This window comes from Babylonia areolata, chromosome 5, assembly GCF_041734735.1.
Source record: "Babylonia areolata isolate BAREFJ2019XMU chromosome 5, ASM4173473v1, whole genome shotgun sequence".
NCBI lineage: Eukaryota > Metazoa > Mollusca > Gastropoda > Neogastropoda > Buccinidae > Babylonia > Babylonia areolata.
In genome coordinates, this window is record NC_134880.1 from 37725684 (window position 1) to 37749963 (window position 24280).

General features: G+C 40.1%; 1 protein-coding gene across 4 annotated transcripts in view; it reads right to left on the reverse strand.

Annotated features, from left to right (window-relative positions):
• The window catches only part of LOC143282049 (casein kinase I-like), a 47571-nt gene continuing 23291 nt past the window's right edge, over positions 1 to 24280 (reverse strand). The window contains exons 4-11 of one of the 4 annotated variants that reach the window (XM_076587485.1): positions 23960 to 24108; positions 22137 to 22371; positions 21143 to 21313; positions 20085 to 20233; positions 19133 to 19222; positions 14619 to 14717; positions 11269 to 11378; positions 1 to 7119 (exon numbers count right to left, since the gene is read on the reverse strand). In XM_076587485.1, the coding sequence (XP_076443600.1) occupies positions 7062 to 7119; positions 11269 to 11378; positions 14619 to 14717; positions 19133 to 19222; positions 20085 to 20233; positions 21143 to 21313; positions 22137 to 22371; positions 23960 to 24108 (1061 nt within the window). In that variant the 3' untranslated portion in view covers positions 1 to 7061. Of the gene's footprint in view, positions 7779 to 11268; positions 11379 to 14618; positions 14718 to 19132; positions 19223 to 20084; positions 20234 to 21142; positions 21314 to 22136; positions 22372 to 23959; positions 24109 to 24280 lie in introns of all 4 variants that reach the window. The other 3 variants (XM_076587486.1, XM_076587487.1, XM_076587488.1) reach the window with 3 other exon arrangements.

Consider the following 24280-nt stretch of genomic DNA (forward strand, 5'->3'; position numbering starts at 1 on the left):
TCAATTTTATTTTTTTTTATTTTGTTTCTTCTTTTTTTGTGTGTGTATGACCAAGCAGCAACAGAATAAGAAACACAAAAGGTTGTTGCACATATGCAATGTTTCCAACGACAGATGAGAAACGTAAAAAGTTGCACATGTGCAATATTTCCAACGACAGAAGACAAAACACAAAAGGTCTCTTATATGCAATGTTTCCAATGAAAGATAACTCATCTGGCAATAGGCATCCGTCCATACACAAGCTCTCAATGATGCTAATATAGACAACTGCTCTTCTTTGCACAAAAACCATGGACTGAAAATGGGAATGCCACAGAATATTAAATATAAATAAATAAAAAGAAGAAACAAATAAAATGATAAATAAATCAATAGAAACAATTATTACAATTGAAAACTTTACAATAAGCTGAAAGCCAAGCACAGATGTCAAGAGATAAATATATGATAAAAGAAGGGAATATGATGTTGATATATGGCTTTAAATGACCTTGTAATGTGCACCAATTATTTTTTTATCTGGGTTAAACAGTCATGAATGATTTATTATTATTTTTATTAGCTTTAATTTTCAAACAACCGTATGTCAAACACGGTCTCACTCATGCCCAATGAATGTTTGAAATACACTTGCTGAATGTTTGCACTCATCTAAACACACAGATTACACAATAAATTGCATTTCTGCACTCTCTCACAAGCTTCATCATTCACGGATATGCAAGCAACCATGTCCTGTACACAACTGCAGACGCACATGCATGTTCACACACTGAAGTCTCTTAGGGTCAGACTGTTACTGGGAAACAGGTTTAAAATGTTAATGTACATGAAATATTCATAGTAATACTCATTCACACCAGTAGTTGTGCTTGTGTACTGGCAAATAATTAAGGTGACTTGAAACACTCCCTGTCACTCACTCAGATACATGATATTCAGACGCACCACAGACCAATCTGAAACATTTTAAAATTAAAAAAAAAAAAAAAATTCCATTAAGAAGAAAGGAAAGACTCAACTTAAAATGAGACAGTATCGTGGGTGATAAACCCAACGTAAGTTTTTTCATGAGGATCAGATGGTAATTTGATGGGGAGGTTTTCCTTGTTGATGTCAACTTCATATGTGTCAAGACTATTTTACACCCCTCAATCAAGTGGGAAAGAGACACTGCAATTCTGTTTAGGGTGAAACATTTCACACTTGTCTTCAGAGATGAGGACCCATCCACACATATGTGCACACACACCCATGTATACACACATGAGAATGTGCCTGCACACACACACTTTCAAACTTGAATCACAAAGTGATTTTACACACACACACACGCAGACACACACACACACACACACACACACACACATAGAGCCTCTGCCTGGACCACAAACTGATTTTAAAAGTTCAACTAGTTTGCATGCATCATTTCTGTGTGATTCATTCAAGCTACATATGAAACAAACCATTCGTTGCCCAGCACACACACATACTGTGATAAGAAAATGTACAGTGCCTCACAATTTTGCAACATTTATAAAACATTTAGTTGACAACAGATTTAAAACAATGTCTTCCTCAAAATACAGTTCTAGTAACTCAAAAGTCAATGAATATGTGTACAAAGAAACTTCAGGAAATATTTTCAATATGTGCTCAATCACATACATACACACACATGCATACTTGTTTACAACAGCACATATTTTTCCACACCACCTCTCGCTCTTGTCTCTTCTTATCATGCTTGACTAGTCTGGGATGAGAAAAAAAAAGAAGAAAAAAAAAGAAAGGAAAAAAGTTTAAAACAGCAATAATGATCTCCAGCTGATTAATGATGTAATAAAGCCACCGTGATGTAAAATCAACAAAGATGCCATAAAACCACAGTCTGCTGTCCAGCACTTGAGGGTTCCATCAACACTGTACACACACAGACACACATTTCAAGGCAACACCTGTTTCCTGCGTGCAACACTGACATCGATAAAGATCACTGGGATCTTTTTTTTCCTTCTCTCTCTCTCTGCGGTCAGCGTTTCTTCCTGCTGAACCAACACACGCTTCCCCACATCGATGAGTCAGTCTTTCCAGGTGACACCTCTTTCATTACAACTTGTTTTCAGAACCACTTTCTGAGACAAGCACACCACATTAAGAAAAAAAAAAAGCTTTCCATTTAACAATGCTGGGTGAAAAGTCCGACTTTTGGCCAAACATGTTGAACAGAAAATTTTTAAAAAGTAGAGTCTTCAAGTTCAAATATAAAGACTGCTTTCAGGCCAAAGAGCACAGATCATTTTCCAACATTCTAGGTCCTTGGATGTGAAGAAGACCTGATGGGGGCATCAACCTATTCATTCATGTGTATACCCATACAGAAAACCAAATCCGCATCTCTGCTTAAACAGTTCACAAAATCTACATCGGCCTTTGTGGCTTACGGCAACAGAAGCACACCCACTTGTGTGACATGGCATCAGGCTGCTGAAATGGTCGGCTAAAAATGGTCCTGCTAAAAAAAAACTCAAGTGTAGACAAAAAAAAAGAAGAGTTACCCCCCATGAAGACAAAGACAAACAGATGATTAACCCAGCTCCTACCCCTATGGCTGACCGACACCCATGTGTGCACCAAAAACCCACGCCTGGTGCAGCAGAACTCAGGACAAACCCAAGGTGACTGCACTCCTTCACTGCTCCACAAACCCTTCTAGCTGGGCACTCAGAGAAGACAAGTCATGGCCTCTCACTGTGATACATGGAAGCTTCCACTGCTGTCTGCACTGCTTCGGGAGAAATGAACAGCGAAAAGTCTGTCACGTGTGGACGTCAGCCAGACTGTACGTCCAAGCCACTGGCAGATCAAAGAGGGAAAAACACTCATGGCTCACATGTGGTTCATACTGGCAGTCAGTCCTGTGTCTGTTGGTCGGCATGGTCAGTCAATGTGTGGCTGCCTGGAAAGGTTTCTTACCTTCCAGTCATGCCAGACGGGTATCTCAGGAGTTGCTGGTTCCTTGAATGAAAGATTTTAAAATGCAGGTTTTCACTCCAAATCTCAATATCCAACGCTTCAAACAAGAACCCAAGATAAAGAGTTTTACTATCAGCAATTCCAGAAGACTGGTTAAAGGAAAGTCTCTCCAGTCTCCATCTGCTATAAAAGAACTATACTTAACATCCCAGAAGTTATAAACTTTTTGCAAATATGTCAGTTTTTAATCATGACCTCTTGATTTTTCATACTGGTCACATAAACTAAAGGACTGGAATGGTCTTACCAATGCACATGGATGAGCCAACAGCGGACCACTGAAGTGCACAGACTGTGTCAACACATAACAGACAGATGACTGACAACAGTTTCATGTGAGCCAAGACGTGCAGTGCTTCACTTGCGTTGTGGAAGCAACACGAAAAACTCTTCCTACAACAGTGACCATCACTATGACAACCACAGGAAGAGTCAGTCCTCCACTTTCAGTATAAACATCAAACACACTGGCAGCAGAGAATGGGGTTCATCCATTGTCATCGTTTCCAAAGTGTCAGTGATCAGGGGTACGATTCGGTTGCGAGAAACCACCACACTGACACACTTCCAATCAGTCCACATCCTCTTCTGCAAGAGAATCAACCACTGTTCACTCACCTTTTCCCTTCCCTCCCACAAGAACCAAGGCTCATCAACACTCCCAGCCTCACAACATGCAGCCCTTCAACACAGAATTAAAACCCAAACCATCACATAGGAAGGCTCCTGCAGCTGGAAAGGTGGCAGAGGACAGCTCCAGATGCCTCCAGTGTCCCTGCACATGACCTGACCTGACCTCCCTCGCCCATTCAAGGGTGAGAGTGAATACAGGGAAGGGGGGTGAGGCACACAACATGCTGCACCCCTGCTGTCCAATGTCCACCCCACCACCCTCCTTGTCCAACGTGGTGAAGAACACACCCCCCGGTCCTCAAACCCCACATGGATCATCCTCCTCAAGCCTGGTGACCCACTGTTGGATTCAGTCACTGTCACAAGGTGACCTTTGATCGGTGCTTCTTCACCCACCCACACACCCCTCCCATTCCTCCCTTCTTTACCTCACAACCAGCACCATCCACTTCCACCTCTCCCACAGCTGTACAGCACCTGTTAAACAGGTATCTCCAAAACCATTCACAAAAAAAAGAAGAAAAAAAATACAAAACGAAAGAAATGGCCATCATCTGTTGTTCTAAGTGGGTATCTTGGGCTGATCCTGTTCAGCTGACCAGCACTCCACATGGCCAACACAGAGCTACAGCCATCACATTATTCTCAACAAACATGGTCTCTGTGCATGGTAAAGGTTGACCACTACATATTTGTCCAGATTGTAACAAGCATGTTCGACTGGCTGAGAAATGAACTGCTGTGCTGTAAAATATTCCCTCAGACCAGCAATCAGACTTCACTGTTAAGTTTCCCTGAGGTAAACAGAGTTACACCATGACGAAGTACTGTCAGACACCGACCCAAAGAAACCAACAGAAAGACAATGTCTTCACACACTGCTGGATCTGAGTGGCCTCCAACAGTGATGTGGAGTCTGGTTCCCTGTGACCTCTGACCCCACCACACCGCAGTGTGGCCTGCAGGAGCCAGGAAACAGCTGAGTGGTTCAGTCCAAGATTTAGGGTCACCACATCAAAGAGGGAGACAAGTCTTCAGTACAGTGCTAAAAAGCTTCCCTTACACAGCATGCTTTCTCTCCTTCTCACCTCTCTCAAATTAAACTAAACACACCTGTCTCTCAAACTAAATACACATGTCTCAAAAAATAAACTCCATTTACCATCCCTCCCTCTCTCTCTCTCTTTCACAAACATACCACACAAGTCAAAGTGCTGCCACTCACACCATGCAGACTCACAGTGCAGATACAGGATCACCACAAAGTCCTGCCATCCAATGATACATCTATAGTACACAAAATGGACTGAGCTCCTTTGGCCAGTCCCGGAATACAGTGAAAGACCTTGCGCAGGGGGAAAACAACATGTCCTCTTTAGTCACCCACCTCCTTCACTGAGGAGCTGGGGAAGGGGGGAAATGTTCAATGACAACACAACTTTTTTTTTTTTTTACCCAACCACCTGTCCTGAACACCCACACAGCACTTCTCTGCTACGCTACACTCTGACCCTACTGGCAGAACTAGTCTTCAGCACTGCATTCTTTACAGAAAAGGTCAAACAACTTGTAACCTATCATCGCACACACATGGTGAACACCACAAAGAAAGGAACAGAAAAGAAGGAGAATACAGACACTGTCAGTCAATGGTCATCATCCATAAAAGCTGATCATCACTGATGGCAGGTAACTCATTTCAACCAAAGGACCCTTGAGATCAGACCCAGGGCTGACACTGTTCATGCGCCAGTGTCTCAAAATAACCCCCCCTGTGTCTTTTCCCCCTGGTTCATGACAATCATCAAACACATGATGCTGTCAAATAAATACTATTTGCTTAACATGTTTTGAGAATTCAGCATTTCCAATGTGTCCTCGTTAAAATGACACCACAAGAAAGCTGTCATGTCATGAAATAGACCAGGGGGTTGTTTCAAAATAACTCAGAACGGTTTTTATTCCAAGCGTTATCATGCACTTTAACACAATAGATATTTATCATTGATGGAGAGGTTTTTGCTCCATGTGTTGATAACTTGTCAATCACAACAGCTTCGTTTGAGAAAAGTCCAGAACTCCACGCAGCTAAGATACTGAACTGTTTGGCAGATCTGAAGATTTTAATCAAATAATCAAAAATACAAATGTATGAATAAATAATCAAATCAATAAATTAAAAAATAATAATAATAAAAAAAACAAGCTGGGGACACCAACCAGAGACTACTTTAAAGCTGAACAAAACACAGCAGATGTCAAGAGATATTATTTTAACTGAATGAATTCAACCAATCTCACTTCCTGTTCAACACTTCAACTATGACTGGCTTGTCTCTAAAACTGTTGAGAAAGACAGACAGGCAGGGGACAGAGACTGATAAAGACAGAGAGACACTGAGAGAGAAAGAGAGAGAGAGAGGCACAGAGAGAGAGAGAGAGAGAGAGAGAGAGAGAGATGTCATTAAGATGCATTTCTGGCTTCCATTCATTCTGTACACACAACCTACCACCTGCTGTCTACTTTTTCAGCTCATGAGATCAATAAGAAAAACATACAACTACCTACCATTCACTTTGTTTTTAAATATTTGGCCAGTAAATATATATATATATATATATATATATATATATATATATTTGTTTTGTTTTGTTTTTTTGTGTGTTTTTTTTACATAAAACTTACATGCAACCCTTCATTTCCACTCCAACTTAATAAGACCTTTATTTTACATACTTAACCCCATGAGACAAGACAAGCGTGTGCTTTATCTACATCTTCATTTTAGTTTTTGGTGAAAGAAAACTCATATCTTCATTTTAGTTTTGGAGAAAGAAAACTATGTTCCCCCTAAAGATTGTATTGCTTGCAAGCAGGGATGCACCTAACGCAAAATTCAGTTTTGACAATGACCTCTTGGGTGTTTTGTTTCCAACGATAACAAGGTTTCTGGGACAAAGCTGTGTCACCTGCTTGTTTTGGAGTAAAAAAAATAAATAAATAAATAAAACCACCAAAAGACAAACAATTACAAATAACAACAACAAAAAAAGGATGGAACGTATGGTAGATACCAGAAAAAACACACACACAAAATAAAAAATGACCAAAAAAAAGCACAAAGTCTCTTACACAGAAGTCCTACACCGAATCACTCACACCACACCACCACCCTCCCACGTCTACCAAGCCCTTTCTCTCCCTCTCTCCCTCCCTCTCCCCCCCTCATGCCCAGTGACTAAAGGAACGTCTGATTTAAGTAGGCCATCACAGGTCTCGCTGGACTCGCTTGGCCGCCGGACCCACTGGGTGTGCTGAGGTCCTCGGTCAGCGACTCTTCCTGCGGCTTCAAGGGCACTGTATCCCGGGGCTGGCCAAAGGCAGCCTGTCATTTCTGGCGCTTTGGCTTGGGGCGTTTCTTGCGGCGGTGGAAGCAGCCGCAGCACCTGGGTGGGAGAAAGAACAAAGGGAAACAACGCACCAATACACCCGAGCTGACCAGCCACAAACTCCCTCTGGTCTCTGGCGGCACCCTACACTGACTGGGGACATTCCCCCACGCCCTCACCCTCCCTCTCTCTCTCCGAGGTCTGACTGACAGTGCGTGCGTGTGTGTGTCGCGCTCAGCTCATAATCGCCATGCACTTCTCAAGCACTCACAAAATAATATTCACCACCGTCATGAACGCTAACCTCTTTCTTCTCTCTTCCTTCCCACTCGTGCTTAACAGTTTGTTCCTGCAAACACTGAAACAGTCCGTTTTTTCTTTCTTTCCTTCTTCCATTTTTTTTCCTTCTCAGTCCTGACCACACACAATGAGCATTCACAATCGATGAGATACATGGACATAAACATTTCCTCCTCCAAAGCAAATAAGTGAACATGGACGAAAGGAAAAAATTTCACACGATTCCATCCACAAAGATCATGCCAGAATGAAAAGGAAAGGGAGAACAGGTGACTAAAAAAAAATAATTAAAAAAAAACGGAAAAAAAAAGGCCTAGGTGCAGGAGGGCAGGGGCCCCGCTATCGAATTTGTGGCCATTTTGCAAACTTAGGAATGCCGGCCTTTCTTCTTCTTGCGTCGACGGAAGAAACAGCACCTGCAAGAAGAGGAAAAGCACGTCCGAGCAAACTGCATTCAGTGCACACAACACCAAAACTACCTGCATCTCTCAACATGTCTGTTACCCATTGACTGGCTTCTCTTTCGTTTTCAAGAAAAGGAAAAAAAACAAATTCAAACAACAAGAAAACTCTTTTCATTAAAAAAAGGAAGAAAAACCTAACCTCTATAATTTACTCATGTGCCAAATATGATCATTCCAAAACTAACCTTTCAAGAGGAAGAATACAAAAATATAAAATGAAATGAAACAAAATAAAATGAAATTACATAAACAAGGATACTGGATATTTGAAAAAGAAGAGAGAAAAAAGACTAAACTATCAAGAGTGTAGAGGGTATATCATAGCAATGCAACCAGAATGGTGCAGACCATCATACCAAGACATTCCAATTCTTTAGTTAAAAAAAAAAAAATCAAAAACAAGGAAAGTGCACCTGAAAAGCAGACCATCAGAAACAAAAACAGAGGAGAATAAAAACTTTTCCTTTTCCTTTCTGGAACTTTTAAGAAAACAGAACAAAAGAAAACTATCCAAGAACATTAGTGAGCAATGGGTCATGAAAAACAACACTCAAGGTTTGGAGGAGGAAAACCAATACACAAAAAAGGACTGGGATATAAGACAGCAATACACAGTGCCCTAGAAACATAAACCAGCTGAAAAGTACCTACTATGTACATGCATAACAAGATACAGTACACACATCTGAGCATCCCATGCTCTATACATGACAAATCCTAGATTTTATATCAGGCACTGAATATTGCGGTTCTGGTGTTTTTCTCATTTAACCTGACACAAGTAATGGACATGTAATCTATTCGTATTTTGTATGTCAGGAGAGGAAGGGGAAGAGACAGGAGGAGGAGAGGGGCATGAGGCCCGACTGGTTTCCAATAACTGTTAAAAGGATAGGAGAGGCAAAAAGTATACAAAAATACTGACTTCTTTCTTCATTTTTCATTTACTGTTACAATTATTCCCTTTTCTTCTGTGGAGCAAGTCAGCACACACAGGGTCAAACCACAGGTCTCTTATTTCATGTTTATAGTTTAACAATCATTTTTGTCAGGACTGATCAACTGAACAGAATGCAAGAACAATTCTTATCTTGTTTAAAGGATGACTTCTTGCCACATCACACCACTCCCACAGCTGACACACAGCAGATTCACATTCATACACACGTGCATATATGAATGTGAGTGTGTGTGTGCGACAAAGACGATGAATCGGAAAGTTCGACTGACACTACACACATACTGGATGGTTTAAAAATCTGAAATGGTGAACAACAGACAGGGTAGGAAAGTATAACAGAGATAATAACTGTCACACTTTAAATGAATATGTTTCAAGTAATGCTTTTTCCAGATGTTTACTTTATTTGTTTCAAATGGTACTTCAGAATGTTTTATCTATTTTTCTTTCTTTCTTTTTTTTCTTTTCTTTTCTTTCTTTCTTTTTTCTTTTTTTTTTCTTTTCTTTTTTTTTTTTTTTTTTTTTTTTATTCAATAGTAACCCGATATTCCTCCCCCTCATCTTCCCTGTTCTTATTACACGGACACAGACACACATCCATATGCGCTCTGCATGCTTGTTTATTATCCATGCTGAGTAAGCAGAGGGGTTTCATGTCTGGTACACAGTGTTGCTTGCAGGACTTTATAAAAAAAAAAAAAAGGGGGGTCTGTTTGGAAACCCAAGGAAATATAAGGCATCTTCATTCAAGGGCTTTACAGAAGGAGATCACCAAGCGAAGTTCAACATAAAATGATTCAAAAGATCAACCAGTAGAAAGGAGATTTTTTTTCTTTATTAAACACATTTGCTTCTTTTCGCTCTGAAACTGACAAACAGTTTGTCAAAATGGAAAGAGGGATTGTAACAAACAGGATCAAACTTCTTTCAAGCGCTTCAGCTTTTCAAGTTTCAAGATTTAATTATCCTTTCACTCCTACTGGAGTTATGGAGGATTACTGTGAAATGATTTCAAAGTATATATCATGGCTAAATGTAACAATGCCATGTCCAAGCAGGGTGGACACGTACAGGCAAAGGGACTGCACTTTCTGTATCTGCTGTGACCACATAATCTCCTGTCATTCAGAAAACTTCACTTTTGTTCTCAGTCAGGTCATCTCCTTTTGGAGCACATTTTCCATTTTCACTTCTTGGTGTGAGGTGTCCAGACTGCAATGCAGCTGGGCAGAAACGGCTGGAGCACACTCTGCAGGGGAACAGTTTATTTTCTCACCTCACACTCTTTTCTGTAAACATCATGGCCTGATCAGCCACAGACTCTGAACAAATCTGGCAAGTCTCATTCCTGGCTGAGACTGACAGTCTGTCTCTTGGTTTGAACTAATCACATTAATCTCAAACCAAATCTAGAAATGCCGAACAGCCACGATATGTCTACACTAGGCCAGTTCTGTCTGCTTTCACCGACAAAAACACCACACAGACTGGCTCTTCATTAAGCTTCCGTGCTTGTTTTGGTTGGAAGTTTGAAGGCATGAAGACTCAAAATTAAACTGGCGTTAACTCATTGAGCCAGGCACCTGCACTCAAACAGGATGGTAAAAGCACAGTGCAAATGCCTCAACACTTGCCGCAAGTCCAAAGTGCCTCAACACTTTTCCTTAAGTTCACAATTCCTTTTTCTGGTAGTGGAGAGATGCAATGACCTTATTCATGTGACTTTTCATTTTCCCTTTGTCTTCTAATGCTAAAGCCTGCAAGCAACACTGTGCAAATAGTCATAAAAGAACACAAAGAACAGAGGAAAAAGGATAAATGTATCAACAAGTACTATTTTTTCAAAAAACACACACACGCACACATACATTCCGTTAATATCATCTTAAAATAAAAGGTGACAACAAAAAAGGCTAATGATTCTGTGTATTATTTATCTAAAATGAAAGTTATGTAACAGTGCAATCATACCTAACATTTGCAGGAATTCATGTCCATTCATGTCAACAGTTATATTCACAGTTATCTAATTCTGTGCAAAAATATTGTCATATTCATCTGATAATTTCTTCTTTGTTTTTCAATCTCATCTGCTGATGTCAGAAGAATCCTTCTCCCTGCTGTTCCAAAAGATTAACCTCACATCACCAACTATCAACTGGTCACGAGTAACCAGAAGTGCACAAGCGTGTGACGTTTTCATGTTACTGCTGTCAGGTTACAGTGAAGCAATGCTGAATATTTTTTTTAAATCTTTTAACAAAGCCTTTGTTCCCTCTTTCGTTTTGTTTTCTCTCTGTGTTTGCAATGGCTGATGATTTTTTTTTTTTCCTAAGGAAAAACAACAACAAGAAATCGCTTTTGGACTGAGTATCAGTTGCACACAGCTGGTAACGTTCACACACACACACACACACACACACACAGAGGTTTCATGCTGCACACACAAGAGACATAACTAGGGACAGCAACAGTACATACTTTGTCTCGTCCACCATCTCCACGTCGGGCTGTGCGGTGATGGGGGTGTTGGAGTGTACAGCAGTGGGGTCGTCAGCCGTCTGCAGCTCTCCATTTGTAGAACTCACCACCTGACACACAGCCACACAGCTTCACTTTAAACTTTCTTTTCTTTTTTTTTTCTTTTTTTTTTGTCAAGGGCATGCTGTCCTTAAACTATCATGTCATAATCCTCTTTTGTGTACATGTATAAAAAATTGTATGTCCTCTAACTAATGTGAATGTTTTAGTCTGAATGACTGTGGGCAGAATAAATTTAAATCAGAACAAATCAGAACGTGTTGGCTTTGATCACAATTCTTGCTTCACTTCAAGGCACTGTCAAACACAAAGGACAAAACTTCAGACTGATTCTGTCCCAACCCAGTTTTCTTTTTTTAACTCAATGTAAACAATCACCTTTATGCATTGTCTTAATCTCCATTTGTTTACAAAATTCATCTGAAGGTGTTTTTTTTCTGTAAACATATGTATATAAATGCCAAGTTTGTGCATGTTTATCTTTTAACTTGAAGTATGTCCAGTCTGTCACAGCATGTGTGTATGTGACTGCATGTGTGTGAGAAAAACTGTGTGCAACTGTATGAAGAAACACATCCTGAAAGTGAAGAGCATTACAGATGTATGATATGCAATGCCCAAAATAAATTAAGACTTTTCTTTTAAAATCCAAAATTACTGTTTTTTCTTGGTACTCATATGGCAGAAAGAAAGCAGTTCAGAATGACAATCATAACCAAAACAAAAACAAAAAACAAACAAAAACAAAACCTGAAACCGCTGGTCCATTCCCAACACCTTAAAGCATGCCAAACTGAGAAAATAACAAGTGAACAAAAATCCACAAAGCAAAACCCAGGCCCCTGAACAAAACAAATTTACACAAGGTGCGTGTTCCGCGTTAGTCTTTGCGTCAACACCCCAGACATCTTTTACGCGCTTTGCACACGGTTTTCGTAACACTAAACAGCACTTCAGCAAATGAATGGCATTTCAACCATTCACCACCGGCTACAATGAATACAAAATAATCTTTTACAACTAAGGTAACCACATGATCGGATTCATCATTTACCCTCTTTGTGTACCAAACAACATTTCAGCAAATAAATGGTGTTTCAACCATTCACCACTGGCTACAATGAATACAAAATACTCTAAGACAAACATACGATCAGTCTTACCACAGTTCATAAATCGCACCACTCCTACCAGACCACACATAAGATGTCAAAGGATAGGCAGTTTATGAAGCTTAATCAGTTAATGCCTTTTCTCTCATAAAGCAGTTACTACAGTAAATCAGAGACAGACAGCAGTAACAGATTTTCTGAAGTTTTTTTGTTTGTTTTTTCATAGTCAGGCTATCGGCATCCACCCCAACCCACCCCTCTCCCCATATAACCAGTGGCTGTACCAACTCTCATACAATGCAGTCGAGGACACTTACATTTTCATTCTTTGACACAAAAATGTGAATGGGCAGGAGCTTCCCAAACTGACACCAATGAAAATGGTGCCCTCTTCAGTGTCTTCTGACCCTCAAGGTCAAATCATAGGCAACACAGGTATTAACAGGACACTGCTGTCAGGTCCAAATCATGGGCATAAGGAGAACCAGTCAAACACACTGCCTGTTAATGTTTTAAATCATGGCCACCACGAACACACTGTCTTTGTAAAATCAAACCTTAAGGAAAGGGGCTGTAATTAACATAACATAACCTTCAATGTTTATTATCCAAACCGTGGTCTCTCCTCACATCTGAAATACCTTATCCTCAAAACACCTTTTTCCCCTATTACATAGTACAAAAGAGAAAATTTCAAAAGACAAACAACTAAATGACTAATGCTGCTACTGAATTCCTTGCTTGGTAGTTTGGAGGGTGAGTGGGCGAAGCTGATTTCCATCGACTGAAAGGAAAAGTTTTGTCCATGAGCCAAATAAATAAACACAAACAAATAAATCAACTCAATACAAACACTCAAGAGACGCAAGGCCTTCAAGACTCACTTCTGACACAGGCTGTACCCAGTAAAGGAATTAGGAGGAGGAAAAAAAAAAGAGAAATAAAAATGTTAAAATGGGTCCCATATTAAATATTAAGCTTTGGGGGGGCTCACTAGAGGGATCGAACCACGGATTTTCTGTTCAAAAGCAAGTAGTCTAATCCCCAACACTAAACCACATCTGACGTCACTCAACCAAACTTATATTTAAAGCTATGGGTCTTTTTTTGTACAATAAAATTGAATTTGATAATAAAACCATTCAAATCAAGTTTTCATGACATGTCTCAGTTATCTAAAAAATTCTTTTAAGTTGCCCATAACAGAGACGTTGACATCGCCTCAGGCACACTGCAACATATATAGTTCTTCACAAACCAGTCTGACAACAGGCTGACCGAAACTGAAAGAAACGTTCGATTCAATTTTTCTTTCATGTTCATTCCAGTTAATTCAGTATCCACTTTAGAATATTCATAGACAGTAAACATATCAATGGTGTAATTAGCGTCAGTGTACATGTTTTGTCCAGAATTTGACTTTTTTTCTTGTACTTGCGATCAAGAAAAATGATGTCATGCCATCTTCCCAAACATAGCCTACATTCTGGCAACTGGGACGGGCTTATGGTGTTTTCGGAATCCGGAACGAGCCTCAACCAAATAAACTGTTTATTATCCAGGAATACCACTTAATTAGGGAGACTTACAAACTTTTATTGGTATGATTGTGAATATCTTTTTCCTACTGTGTTTAAGCAAAATTTGGTATTCAGTACTGACAGACAAAGTATTTCCAGAGAAAATGGCAATGTTTAAGTTTACCACGGACACACAGACAGACAGACAGACACACACACACACACGCACACACACACACAAACAAACAGACAAATGAACACTGGGTTATAACATGGACTCGCTTTGTTTACACAAGTTAGTCAACAAACCAATCACCTAACCATGTTTTTCAGACCATATTTTTCATAATTCCTGCAATGCCAATGATAAGTTAATGCAGAAAAATGTATACAACAAAACAGCACAACATCAACTAGATGTAAATAGAGGGGAAGAGGAAAAAAGGTGAGCAGTGAAAGGCAGGAATGGAGAGTTAGGGTGGATGGGGAAACAAAAACAAGTGCAAGACAACTGAAGAAAAATTTGGGGTAAAACTCATGGAAAGGCAAGGTATGCACAAGGGAGAAGGCAGAGGCTGGATAGAGAGAGTGAGGAGCAGGTGGAAAGGGGTTGGGGAAGGTGGGGGGTTTGGTGGGGAAGGAGAGGAGGCAGCCCTACCTGCACAGAACCCCCGTGTCTATCTGTGGCTAGGTTAGCCCCAAGATAGGGGTTGTGGCGCGGCTGCTCACCCCACGCATGACCCCTTTGGCCACTCGTCTGAAAGGCAAATTAGTCTGGTTAGGGACAGAAGAGAAGCCGTCACAAATGTGCACACAGCAAAACAAGAGTTTGACGTGCCTGCCAGCCTTCGCAAGTGGAGATTCCAGCACCTTAAGTCCCCTTCTGAAGGCAGTCTATGGATGTACCCCTTCTGAGGGCAAGGCCCCTTTGGAGATCTTGGTAGTTTTGTCAAGGTGGGCAGCAACCTTTGTCTTCTTATGCCACAAAAAAATTTATAACAGATTTTGGATCTACAAATTGCAGATATTCACACCAGCTTGGCTTCTAATGGGTTGTTGTTCCTTAAATAAGAAAAAAAATGTAACCCAACCCTCCTTCATTCTTATCTTCAACCACAACCATCCACCCTCCCCCTCCCCCCCTTCCAAATGTCCCAACCCACCCTAACCCAGAACAGATTTACGTCTGCCTGCACTCTAGACATGATTTCAATGCTCAGAAACTGCCTGAAAACTTAAGGATGGCTGGAAGCTTTGGCATCACAACACTGCTCATTACAAGACAGACAGAAACTTATCTGCCTGGGTCCATGGAAGAACCATCAAAACAAGACCAGGGTACACAGAAGACATGGGTTCTTCAGCTGTTTGTTCTTAGTAATCTTACACATGGTTGGTTAGGGTGTTACAGTGTACATTCGAGCGCACATGTGCATGAGCATATGCTCAATGCGTATGAACACAGGTAACACGAGACCAAGACACTTGTACAAGCATGCTCACTACGACTGGTCCGTTGTTGGGCAGATGCCTCTGGCAATGATTACAATCTCAGAGACATCTTTCTGACACTGGTATAGCTTCCTACCTCACCCTCAGTGCACACAGCACAAGGGCAGAAAGAAGAGCACAAAGAGAGTAGCTGGACAACACAGTGTGACTGGTACTGTATTGTATTGTATTGCACTGGGTTGTACTGCATTATTCTTTGCCACAACAGATTTCTCCATGTGTGATCTTGGCTGCTCTGCCTAGAAAGAGTATGTTGCTACAGTGCAGCGTTACCCCCCCTTTTCTTTCTGCCTTGCAAGTACAATTGTTGTCCATGGTCGTGCCTTGGCCAACAGGCTTGTCTGACACACAACCAAGGGGGGATGAAGGCAGCAATGTCCACCTCCCACACCTTCGATCCTGACTGCCTGTTGCAGGCACTTTCCATGTGCTCCAGCCAAGGTCCCCTCTTCTCCATTGTTGTTCAGGTCAGATGGAAATTCAGGCAACGACCTACGTCCTATCTGACTAGCTTTTCTGATTCAAAGAAACTGCAAGTTAAAGAAGAGCTCTTCTCACTGCTTCACTGTGGTGTCCAACTTCCCATATTCCTTCTTGTCCACTGTTTTCTTCATTATTATTACTGTTTAGTTTTTACTGTTAGAAGTCCTTTGCTAGCTTTCATCTTTTTTTTCTTCTTTTTTTTTTTTTCAACTATGTTATATCACAGTTTAAAACTGCCCCAAGTGTGGCCATGGCATGTCAGGTCTGTGTCCCACAGTGTCTGCCCACACAATACAATACTGAATTTACACTGCAGGAGCAGGGGAGATCAGTACTCTGTGGGATGGAGTGTGCTGTGGAGCCAATAATCTGGCACACTGGGGGGACCGAGTTTACACTGTGACATTTTTGGTCGACAGTTTGCATTGTCCAGCACTCTCAATGCCCTGAACTCTTGAAGATACTCAGCCAAATCAAGTGTGGTAGACTCTTTCCAGAATCTACAGTGACACAAGCTTGGTTTTTTTTTCTTTTAATACCTTACTTGGGTGTCCGCTTCCATCTCCTCTCTCTCTGCGTGCTTGTGTGCGTGCATGTGTTTGGTGATTCTGCAAAACCATGAAGTCAATGAAGTTAAAAATGATAAAAGATTGTGTAAAATCAAAGGTACCTAAGATGAAGATAAAACCATAACCTTTCAAGTCTTAGACTCATCTTAAGGTACCTTTGATTTTGTACCACCTTATTTCATTTCTAACTTTGTTTTAAAAGGTCCAGCAGTCACCATATTTTCATCCATAAAATCAATGTACTTAAACAAAGCACTAATCCACTTCCTTCTCCATCCAGTTACAGTTTTATAGTTGTTCCCCAAACTTCACTCCTCCCATTCCCCAATCCTCATCCACCACAAAGTATCCCATTTCAAACTTCTTTGAGGAGATATCTAAAACCAAGGATGAAGGTATGAATACTAACAATGCTATCCTGTAAAAAATGGATTACTGCTTCAGCGAAAAACATCAGCACTTTACATAGACAGCACAAGGTGAAATAAAACTTGGTCATGTGTGAGGAATGCAGGAAAAAACAGTGACAGATACACTTGTGAATCACGGCATACAGAGACCAGATACACAAAATGAACCACAGTGTAATGCTTCTCTCCAAACACTATTCCTTCTCTAGCAATTAAAAAAAAAATCTAGTTTGTTACAAATAAAATCTTGAAAGAAAAGCCAAATACAAAATCAAAGAATAATCGTTTTGCTCACATGAGAAGTACATCCTCCATCTAACCTCAAATTCAGTAGCAAGATGAGCATTAACAATACATACACTTGCACAGCAGTAAATATTGTACACATACACTTGCTCAAGCATTTGCTACATTTAAATCATTCACATGTACCAAAGGGCTACTGGCTCTTGAGCATAAAAACACATGTCTGCTTTTGTTATAAACACGAGTTCAGCCACACTTCTCACAGACAGACAAAAAATTTCTTCTGGAAACTGGAACAACTTCAGGTTTGACTTAACGAGTAAAGGTTCTTACTGAGAAGAAAGTGAGGACTCAGTTCACATAGAAAGGCCAGAGACAGTGGGTGATGGGGCATTGTGTATGCTGGACTGTGTACATCTAGGTATGTGCGAACAAAGGGAATCAGATGCTGATCTTTGGGCTTTGACGACACTGACCCAAGTAGACAGGCAAAATGTCATGCCATTAGAACAGCATAATCTTACATTCTGGGAACAAGTGAAGAGACTGAAAGACGGGGCAATCTGCTCAAACCTTTCTGACAAAACGTGCTGGGAATCCTTAAAAACACACACCAGCATGCATAGATGTGTGTGCGCAAACATACATTCACCACAGATCTGACAACGCAGAATAACATGTAACACTTCAATGCATACATGCACACAGATATCCACACGCATAACCAAAAGAGCCTTTATCTTGAACTAAAAACTACCAAACTTGTCAGTACTAAACATCGAACTATCTAATCTGTAAATAATATGTAAAAATGACTTTCAGAAGGTTCTTGGCTGAAGGCCGACTTTCTTTTCTTTTCTTCTGTTGTAACTCTTTTAATGTAAAATAGTATGAAAGAATCCTTGAAGATATGTGGGAGAATGATTTCTTTTTATTTTTGACACAGAAAAGAACACTCTTGAACTGCAAATGGAAGATGGGGGTGGGGATGGGGGTGTCAACTTCTAAAACAATGTACACTTCAGATGTTGTGCCTATAAATGGTAAGATTCACTGAAGAACAAAATTTTCTTGAAAACGCTCATCAAAAGCTTAATCACACCCCAGAACCGATTACATACATGCTGCTCTTTGCCAGCTCACACGTCACCAGTGTACAAATATTTCTAACTGGTCATTGGCAAGTCTTGTAATATTCTGCACAGACCCACACCGAAGCATTACACTGTAGTTCACTTATACAGTTCAAACCAGGCTGTACTCCTTCCACTTTTATACCCTCTTTTTTTTCCAGACAATCTTGTTACAATAAACTCACAGTTTACATTTTTGACAGTCACCAACATAGTGTGTCTGTGAACAAGTATACATGTTCGACTCTTAGTAAAATGTACATACATGCTGCTTTGTTTCTTCTTTTTTCTTCTTCATTTTTGTTTTTAAGTCATAAACTGCTCATTTTCAGTAAACATTTGCACTCCCTTTCATAATTCAATCCTGCTTTGTTTCTTCTTTTTTCTTCTTCATTTTTGTTTTTAAGTCATAAACTGCTCATTTTCAGTAAACATTTGCACTCTCTTTCATAATTCAATCCTTTCTGTCTGCCATTTTTTTACCCTTTCCACTGACAACACTAACTCTCTCTAGCTGTGATCAGACATTACATCTAACACTTCCTAGTTGTTCTCTCAAAATTCAATCCAAGTTGTTCTCTCAAAATTCAGCTACTGTAATGATGTCATGACTTGTCTTAAAATAAAAAGACTACTGAGGCGAGGTTCTGTTTTCCGAACATGTACACCTCCCCACCCCCAAATCCCCCCCAACACAGCGGGAGAGAGAAAACATCTCAGTCATGACCAGAGGGTGGTGAAGGAGTACAGCCTGGCAGCCAGAGCCACAGCACAGAGACCACCCCACACCTACAGCAGCAAGGTAACCGCTCGACTCACCCGGGGCTGGGATGGGTGTCTGTCACGGTTGGCTACCCCAGAATCCCGCTGGGGAGAAACAGTGTCTTGGACGACCGAAACGGGAGTCGACTGTCAATGAGAACAGCAAGAGAGTAAATGAGAGGGCGACGCGAAAAGGTGCAAGTATTTCAGCCTTACAAACGCTAACATTCATAGAAGTGTACAAACATGAAGAACAACATGGTGACATGGTGGGTATAAAAATGCACACACTCGTACAAAGGTATAAACAAACATGCATGCATACACACACACACAGAGTTATCTCAAATCTGTTCCAGATGTTGCCAGAGACTGACCACCACACATGTCACAATGTGAGGCATAATGACATTGTAATCATCTGCAAAGGCTGTTACCTCCTGTCACATTGTGCTGAACCTAACAAGGAGCTCATTGATGTACAATGAAAGAATATAATACAATGAAACATCAAAGAATTTCTCTCAGAGTGCCGGACAAAGGCTCATTCAAAATGATGTTGCTTTATTCATCTTTTGTTTTGTGTGATAAGAGAACTTTTTTTCCTACTTCTTCACTTTTTGTTCATTTGAAGCGTATAGAGCGCTAAACTATGTGACTATATTTTATTCTATTGTCTAATACTTCAGCCACAGCAGATTTCTCAGATTTTCTCTTTAGGCTGCTCTCACAACGGAAAAGGGAACAGCCATAATTCAGCACCACCCTGAGCAGAAGAGTACACAACAGAGAATTTATTTATTAATACTATTCTTTTCATTTCTCCAGTACAAGATCAGAATTTCAAGGTCTATATCACCAGGTACACTACTTCCACACCATCATTCAGCCTGTCCTACATGGCTGACTGGCACACTTAAGTGTGTCGTTCTTGCCAAGCTGAATGAAGATAGTCTGTCAAACACAACAACAGCACCTCTGTTTACAGCTTGGCTGTCAAGACACCTACCACTTGTCGTCCCACCCAGTCAAACTGCCAGTCACACTCATAGTTCATCTTGTCCATCAGGTCTGTGAAAAGCTTGCGCAGATACTCGTAGTCTGGCGTTTCGAAAAAGTCCAGCCGTCGTACATACCGCAGGTATGTGGCTAGCTCCTCTGTGACAAAAAAAAAAAAAAAAAAAAAAAAAAAGGTCTGCGCTTTATTTCACAATTCTTTTCAATGACATGACATACAAGAAACAACATTCAAGCAAATAACTTTATGGGATTGTTTAGAGAACCACTCTCCTGATGATAAAGCAAAATGTGCCTCCTTTTCAGTTGATTCAAACTTACCCTTGAGATAATGAATTAAACATTCAATTTTGTTTGCAGTTTCAACAATTCATCTCAAATTTGATTTCAGTTTGGATTTCACTACCAAGGCCTAGACAACAACAGGCACCAGCTTTTACAAACACTATTATTCCACATAAACGTCTAATATTCATACAGATATTCAATTTAATAGCAGTTGAGATTAATCAAAATGTGGCAGATTGTACAAGTACAATAATCCAGATCACTTCAAGAAGTGCTCATTTCTTGTGATCGCAATCAATCCAAAGTCCTATGCATTAAAAAAACACAAAGATAACAAGCCATATATTTGTTATCATCAAGTTTACAATGTCCTAACACTGTTTATGGATTCTTCAAAAAACATAAAGGTCCATATTCATTTCAAAAAATCAAATTTCTCAACATGACAATCACCACAACCTGACTCACATTTCACTCTGGCAAACTGCAGGCTGTGCATATCCTAACTGACAATAGAAAGAAATACTCCAGAGGAAAAACACTACACCCCAGTCTGTAACTGAAAGACTCCACTTGCTGTCCTGTGTATTTATCAGGGAAAGGTGCTTCACCCGATGACCAAAACAACTGACACAAGAAGACTTATCTGATGATTATCCATTCCTAAAACAACTAGTGTGACCTCACTGAAAATTAAAGAGCAAATTACTGCACACTTCTTACGGCCATCCTGGAGTATCACTTGCGTACACACACACTGACCTGGGAAGTTCTCACAAAGTACTTCAATGGGTGTTGCTCTCTTTGTGTCGCCGATTTTCTGGTACCTCTCCTTCAGTGTGTCTGCCTTGAGGCCCTGCCAAGGCAGGCTTCCACGAAGGAAGTACATGAACATGTGACCCAGTGCTTCAAGATCATCTCGCCTACTTTGCTCTGCAATGTAACACACACAATAACAACAATCACTTTGCTCTTCAATGTAATACACACAATAACAACAATCACATTACTCTCAATCCTTTCACCCCATTCAGTCTTTTTCCCATGGAGGAAGGCTAAAAGAGCCATCAACGATTAGAAATAGATGCAAATATCCGTACGAACACACCAGTCTGTAAGGAAGAAGTTACAAATGTCACATTAATTTAATGCTGACAATTCAGTGACCATGTTGTGGATAGAGTCAGATTATATTTTTGTGTCAGCTGATGAATACTGTACACTATATATAGATCTTGATGACTAACAGGCAAACACTTAGCACACAAGATACCACACACCATTAACACCATTCATGAAAATAATGAGTAACAGTGTATAACTATCAAAAACGATAACAAATCTTCAAAGAACAAACATGATTTTGAAAAGCAAAGAATTTCTGGTTTTAACTCTTCATCAAATCTAAAAGTTCCCAGTTCATTCTCTTTCTGTTTTTAATCCGTTTTGAAGCAAAAGCTGTCATTTAGGTTCTCCTGGTCAATTCCATTCACTCTATACAGAAGTACATTCCTTTTTACCATAATTAGACAGATTTTTTGTTTTAAGCTATTTTGATTGGTTTTGTTTTTTGCAGCACACTTTTTAAACAATTCTGTTATTCTGTATATAATGTTGAGTTGTGCATTACCAACTGATGCAATATGTTATCAGAAGTGACATTCATTTCAAAGAAGTCCATTCTTGGACATTTATACAGGAAAATGTGTTAAAAAAAAGAAAGAAGAAGAAATAATAATAACAAAAAAGCACTGACCTTTCCCTAAATGTGTGTTGATGCTCATGTACCGAGCAGTGCCTGTGAGACTCTTGTGTTCCCGGTACGGTATGTGTTTGTGAGTTTCTGGGTCGATGTATTCTTTGGCCAGACCGAAGTCGATGACATGAATGATGTGGGGTTTTTTGGCTGATTGTCGCCCGATGAGAAAATTCTCAGGCTTCACATCTCTGTAGATGAGGTGCTTGGAGTGAACATATTCCATCCGCGTTAACTGAAACACACACAAGAAACTCAAATTAAGCAGTAACCTAATACAAAATGAACATAATTCAAAATACAACATCTGAGACAATTAATGAATGTGGTAAAGTCCAGAATTCCAAATAAATGAGCAAATGGTTGAGTGTCAGAATATTTGTTTCTGCAGGAATCTGCAGATCTGAGTTTTTTTGGGGGTTTTTCCAAGGGCAAAAAAAGTAGCAGCACAGATCACACCAAAGTGTGCACAAAAAATAAAAAGGTTCAACTTTCACGACAAATATGTACGCAAAAGGCAACAATGAATATGTTCCAAAGAATCTCCAAGTCCTATACTTATTGTATTCGTGTCTACCTGGCTCACTTTAGGGACACACTGATGAACTGATGAATTACAGAGTATGAATACTTTGGTTAACACACATGCTGTGTGATCATAAGAGGCTACACACACACAGTCATGCAACAATATAATTCTCAATCTCAGCTTTTCTTAGGAGAAAATTACCATTGGCTCACAAGTGTGTTGTTTGCTGTAATTTGTGTGGTGTGTGTATGGCTGTTTAAACAGTACACATGTGCACATGTTCTTTCACATCTGTATGACTGTGTGCATGCAAATGCATATGACAGCATTTTTATAGGCATATAATATGTATACATGTGCATGCAAGTACGTATACAAATGCTATAACTAGGTTTGTAAGTGTGTGTGTGTGTGTGTGTGTGTGTGTGTGTGTGTGTGAAACAATATCACTCTGCCTGCAGGAACAACCTTCACTGGCTCCACTGTCATTTGATTTCGAACAAAAGCTGACTGTGTGAGTGTGTGCACTCATGCAACAGTGACCCTGGGTGTCAAACAGGTGCCTTAATTCCTACAACAGTGTCTGTTTGTAATTTGTACTGTAATTTTTGTTTGTTTTGGAGTTGTTGTTTTTTCACAATAGATTTGTCTATGTGAAATCTAGGATGCTCTCCCAAGGACAGCAGCACCCTTTCTTGTTTTTTTCTTTTTTTTCTAATGCAGGTGTACAGCATGTATTTGTTTTTCTATCACTGGTATCAAAGTGAATTTTTCAATAGAATTTTGCCAGGGACAGGCCCTTTGTTGCAGTTTTCTTTTGCATGAACTATATGCTAAATTTATCATCTCATCTCAATGACTAACATCCAGACCAAAACCCAAGGGGTGTTTATGCGCGAGTGCATGTGCATACATTTTAATGCTGATTATAAATATGTGAATTTATATTTCCCTGTAACCCCAGCCCTGCCACTCTTTCCCACCCTCATCCCAGCACATTTTCTCCAATTAAACACTACTGCTCAGAACACCTGAAGGTTACAAATGCCTGGGACAGACACACAGGGAGGCACAAACACAAAAAAAACCAATAATACTACTAACAATAGCAATAATAATAATAATATGTAGCATTTTCAAACCTCTCAAACTTAGTCACAACACTTTACAATAACATGCCAGTCAGATACATAGCAAAACTCACCCACATGCTCACGCGAGTGCGCATACACACATACTCACACACTCACAGGCACACAATTACACATATTAGAAGAAATAAATGTGAAGTTACCAGCTGGACAGCAATCATGAGGACTGTCTTGAGGGAGAACTTGCGTTCACAGAGATCAAACAGATCCTCCAGACTGGGGCCCAGCAGTTCCAGCACCAAGGCATTGTACTTGCCGCACGGGCCAAAGTAGTACACCTGAGGGATGCCCTCTGCAACACACACACACACACACAAACACACACACACACACAAACATACACACCACACACACACATGTATCCAATTTTGCATATCAATGTATCAACATTCAGCATACTGTCTGAGAGTGAAATATAAATTAGCTATCAAACCATTCAATACATTAACTAATACTGAACAATC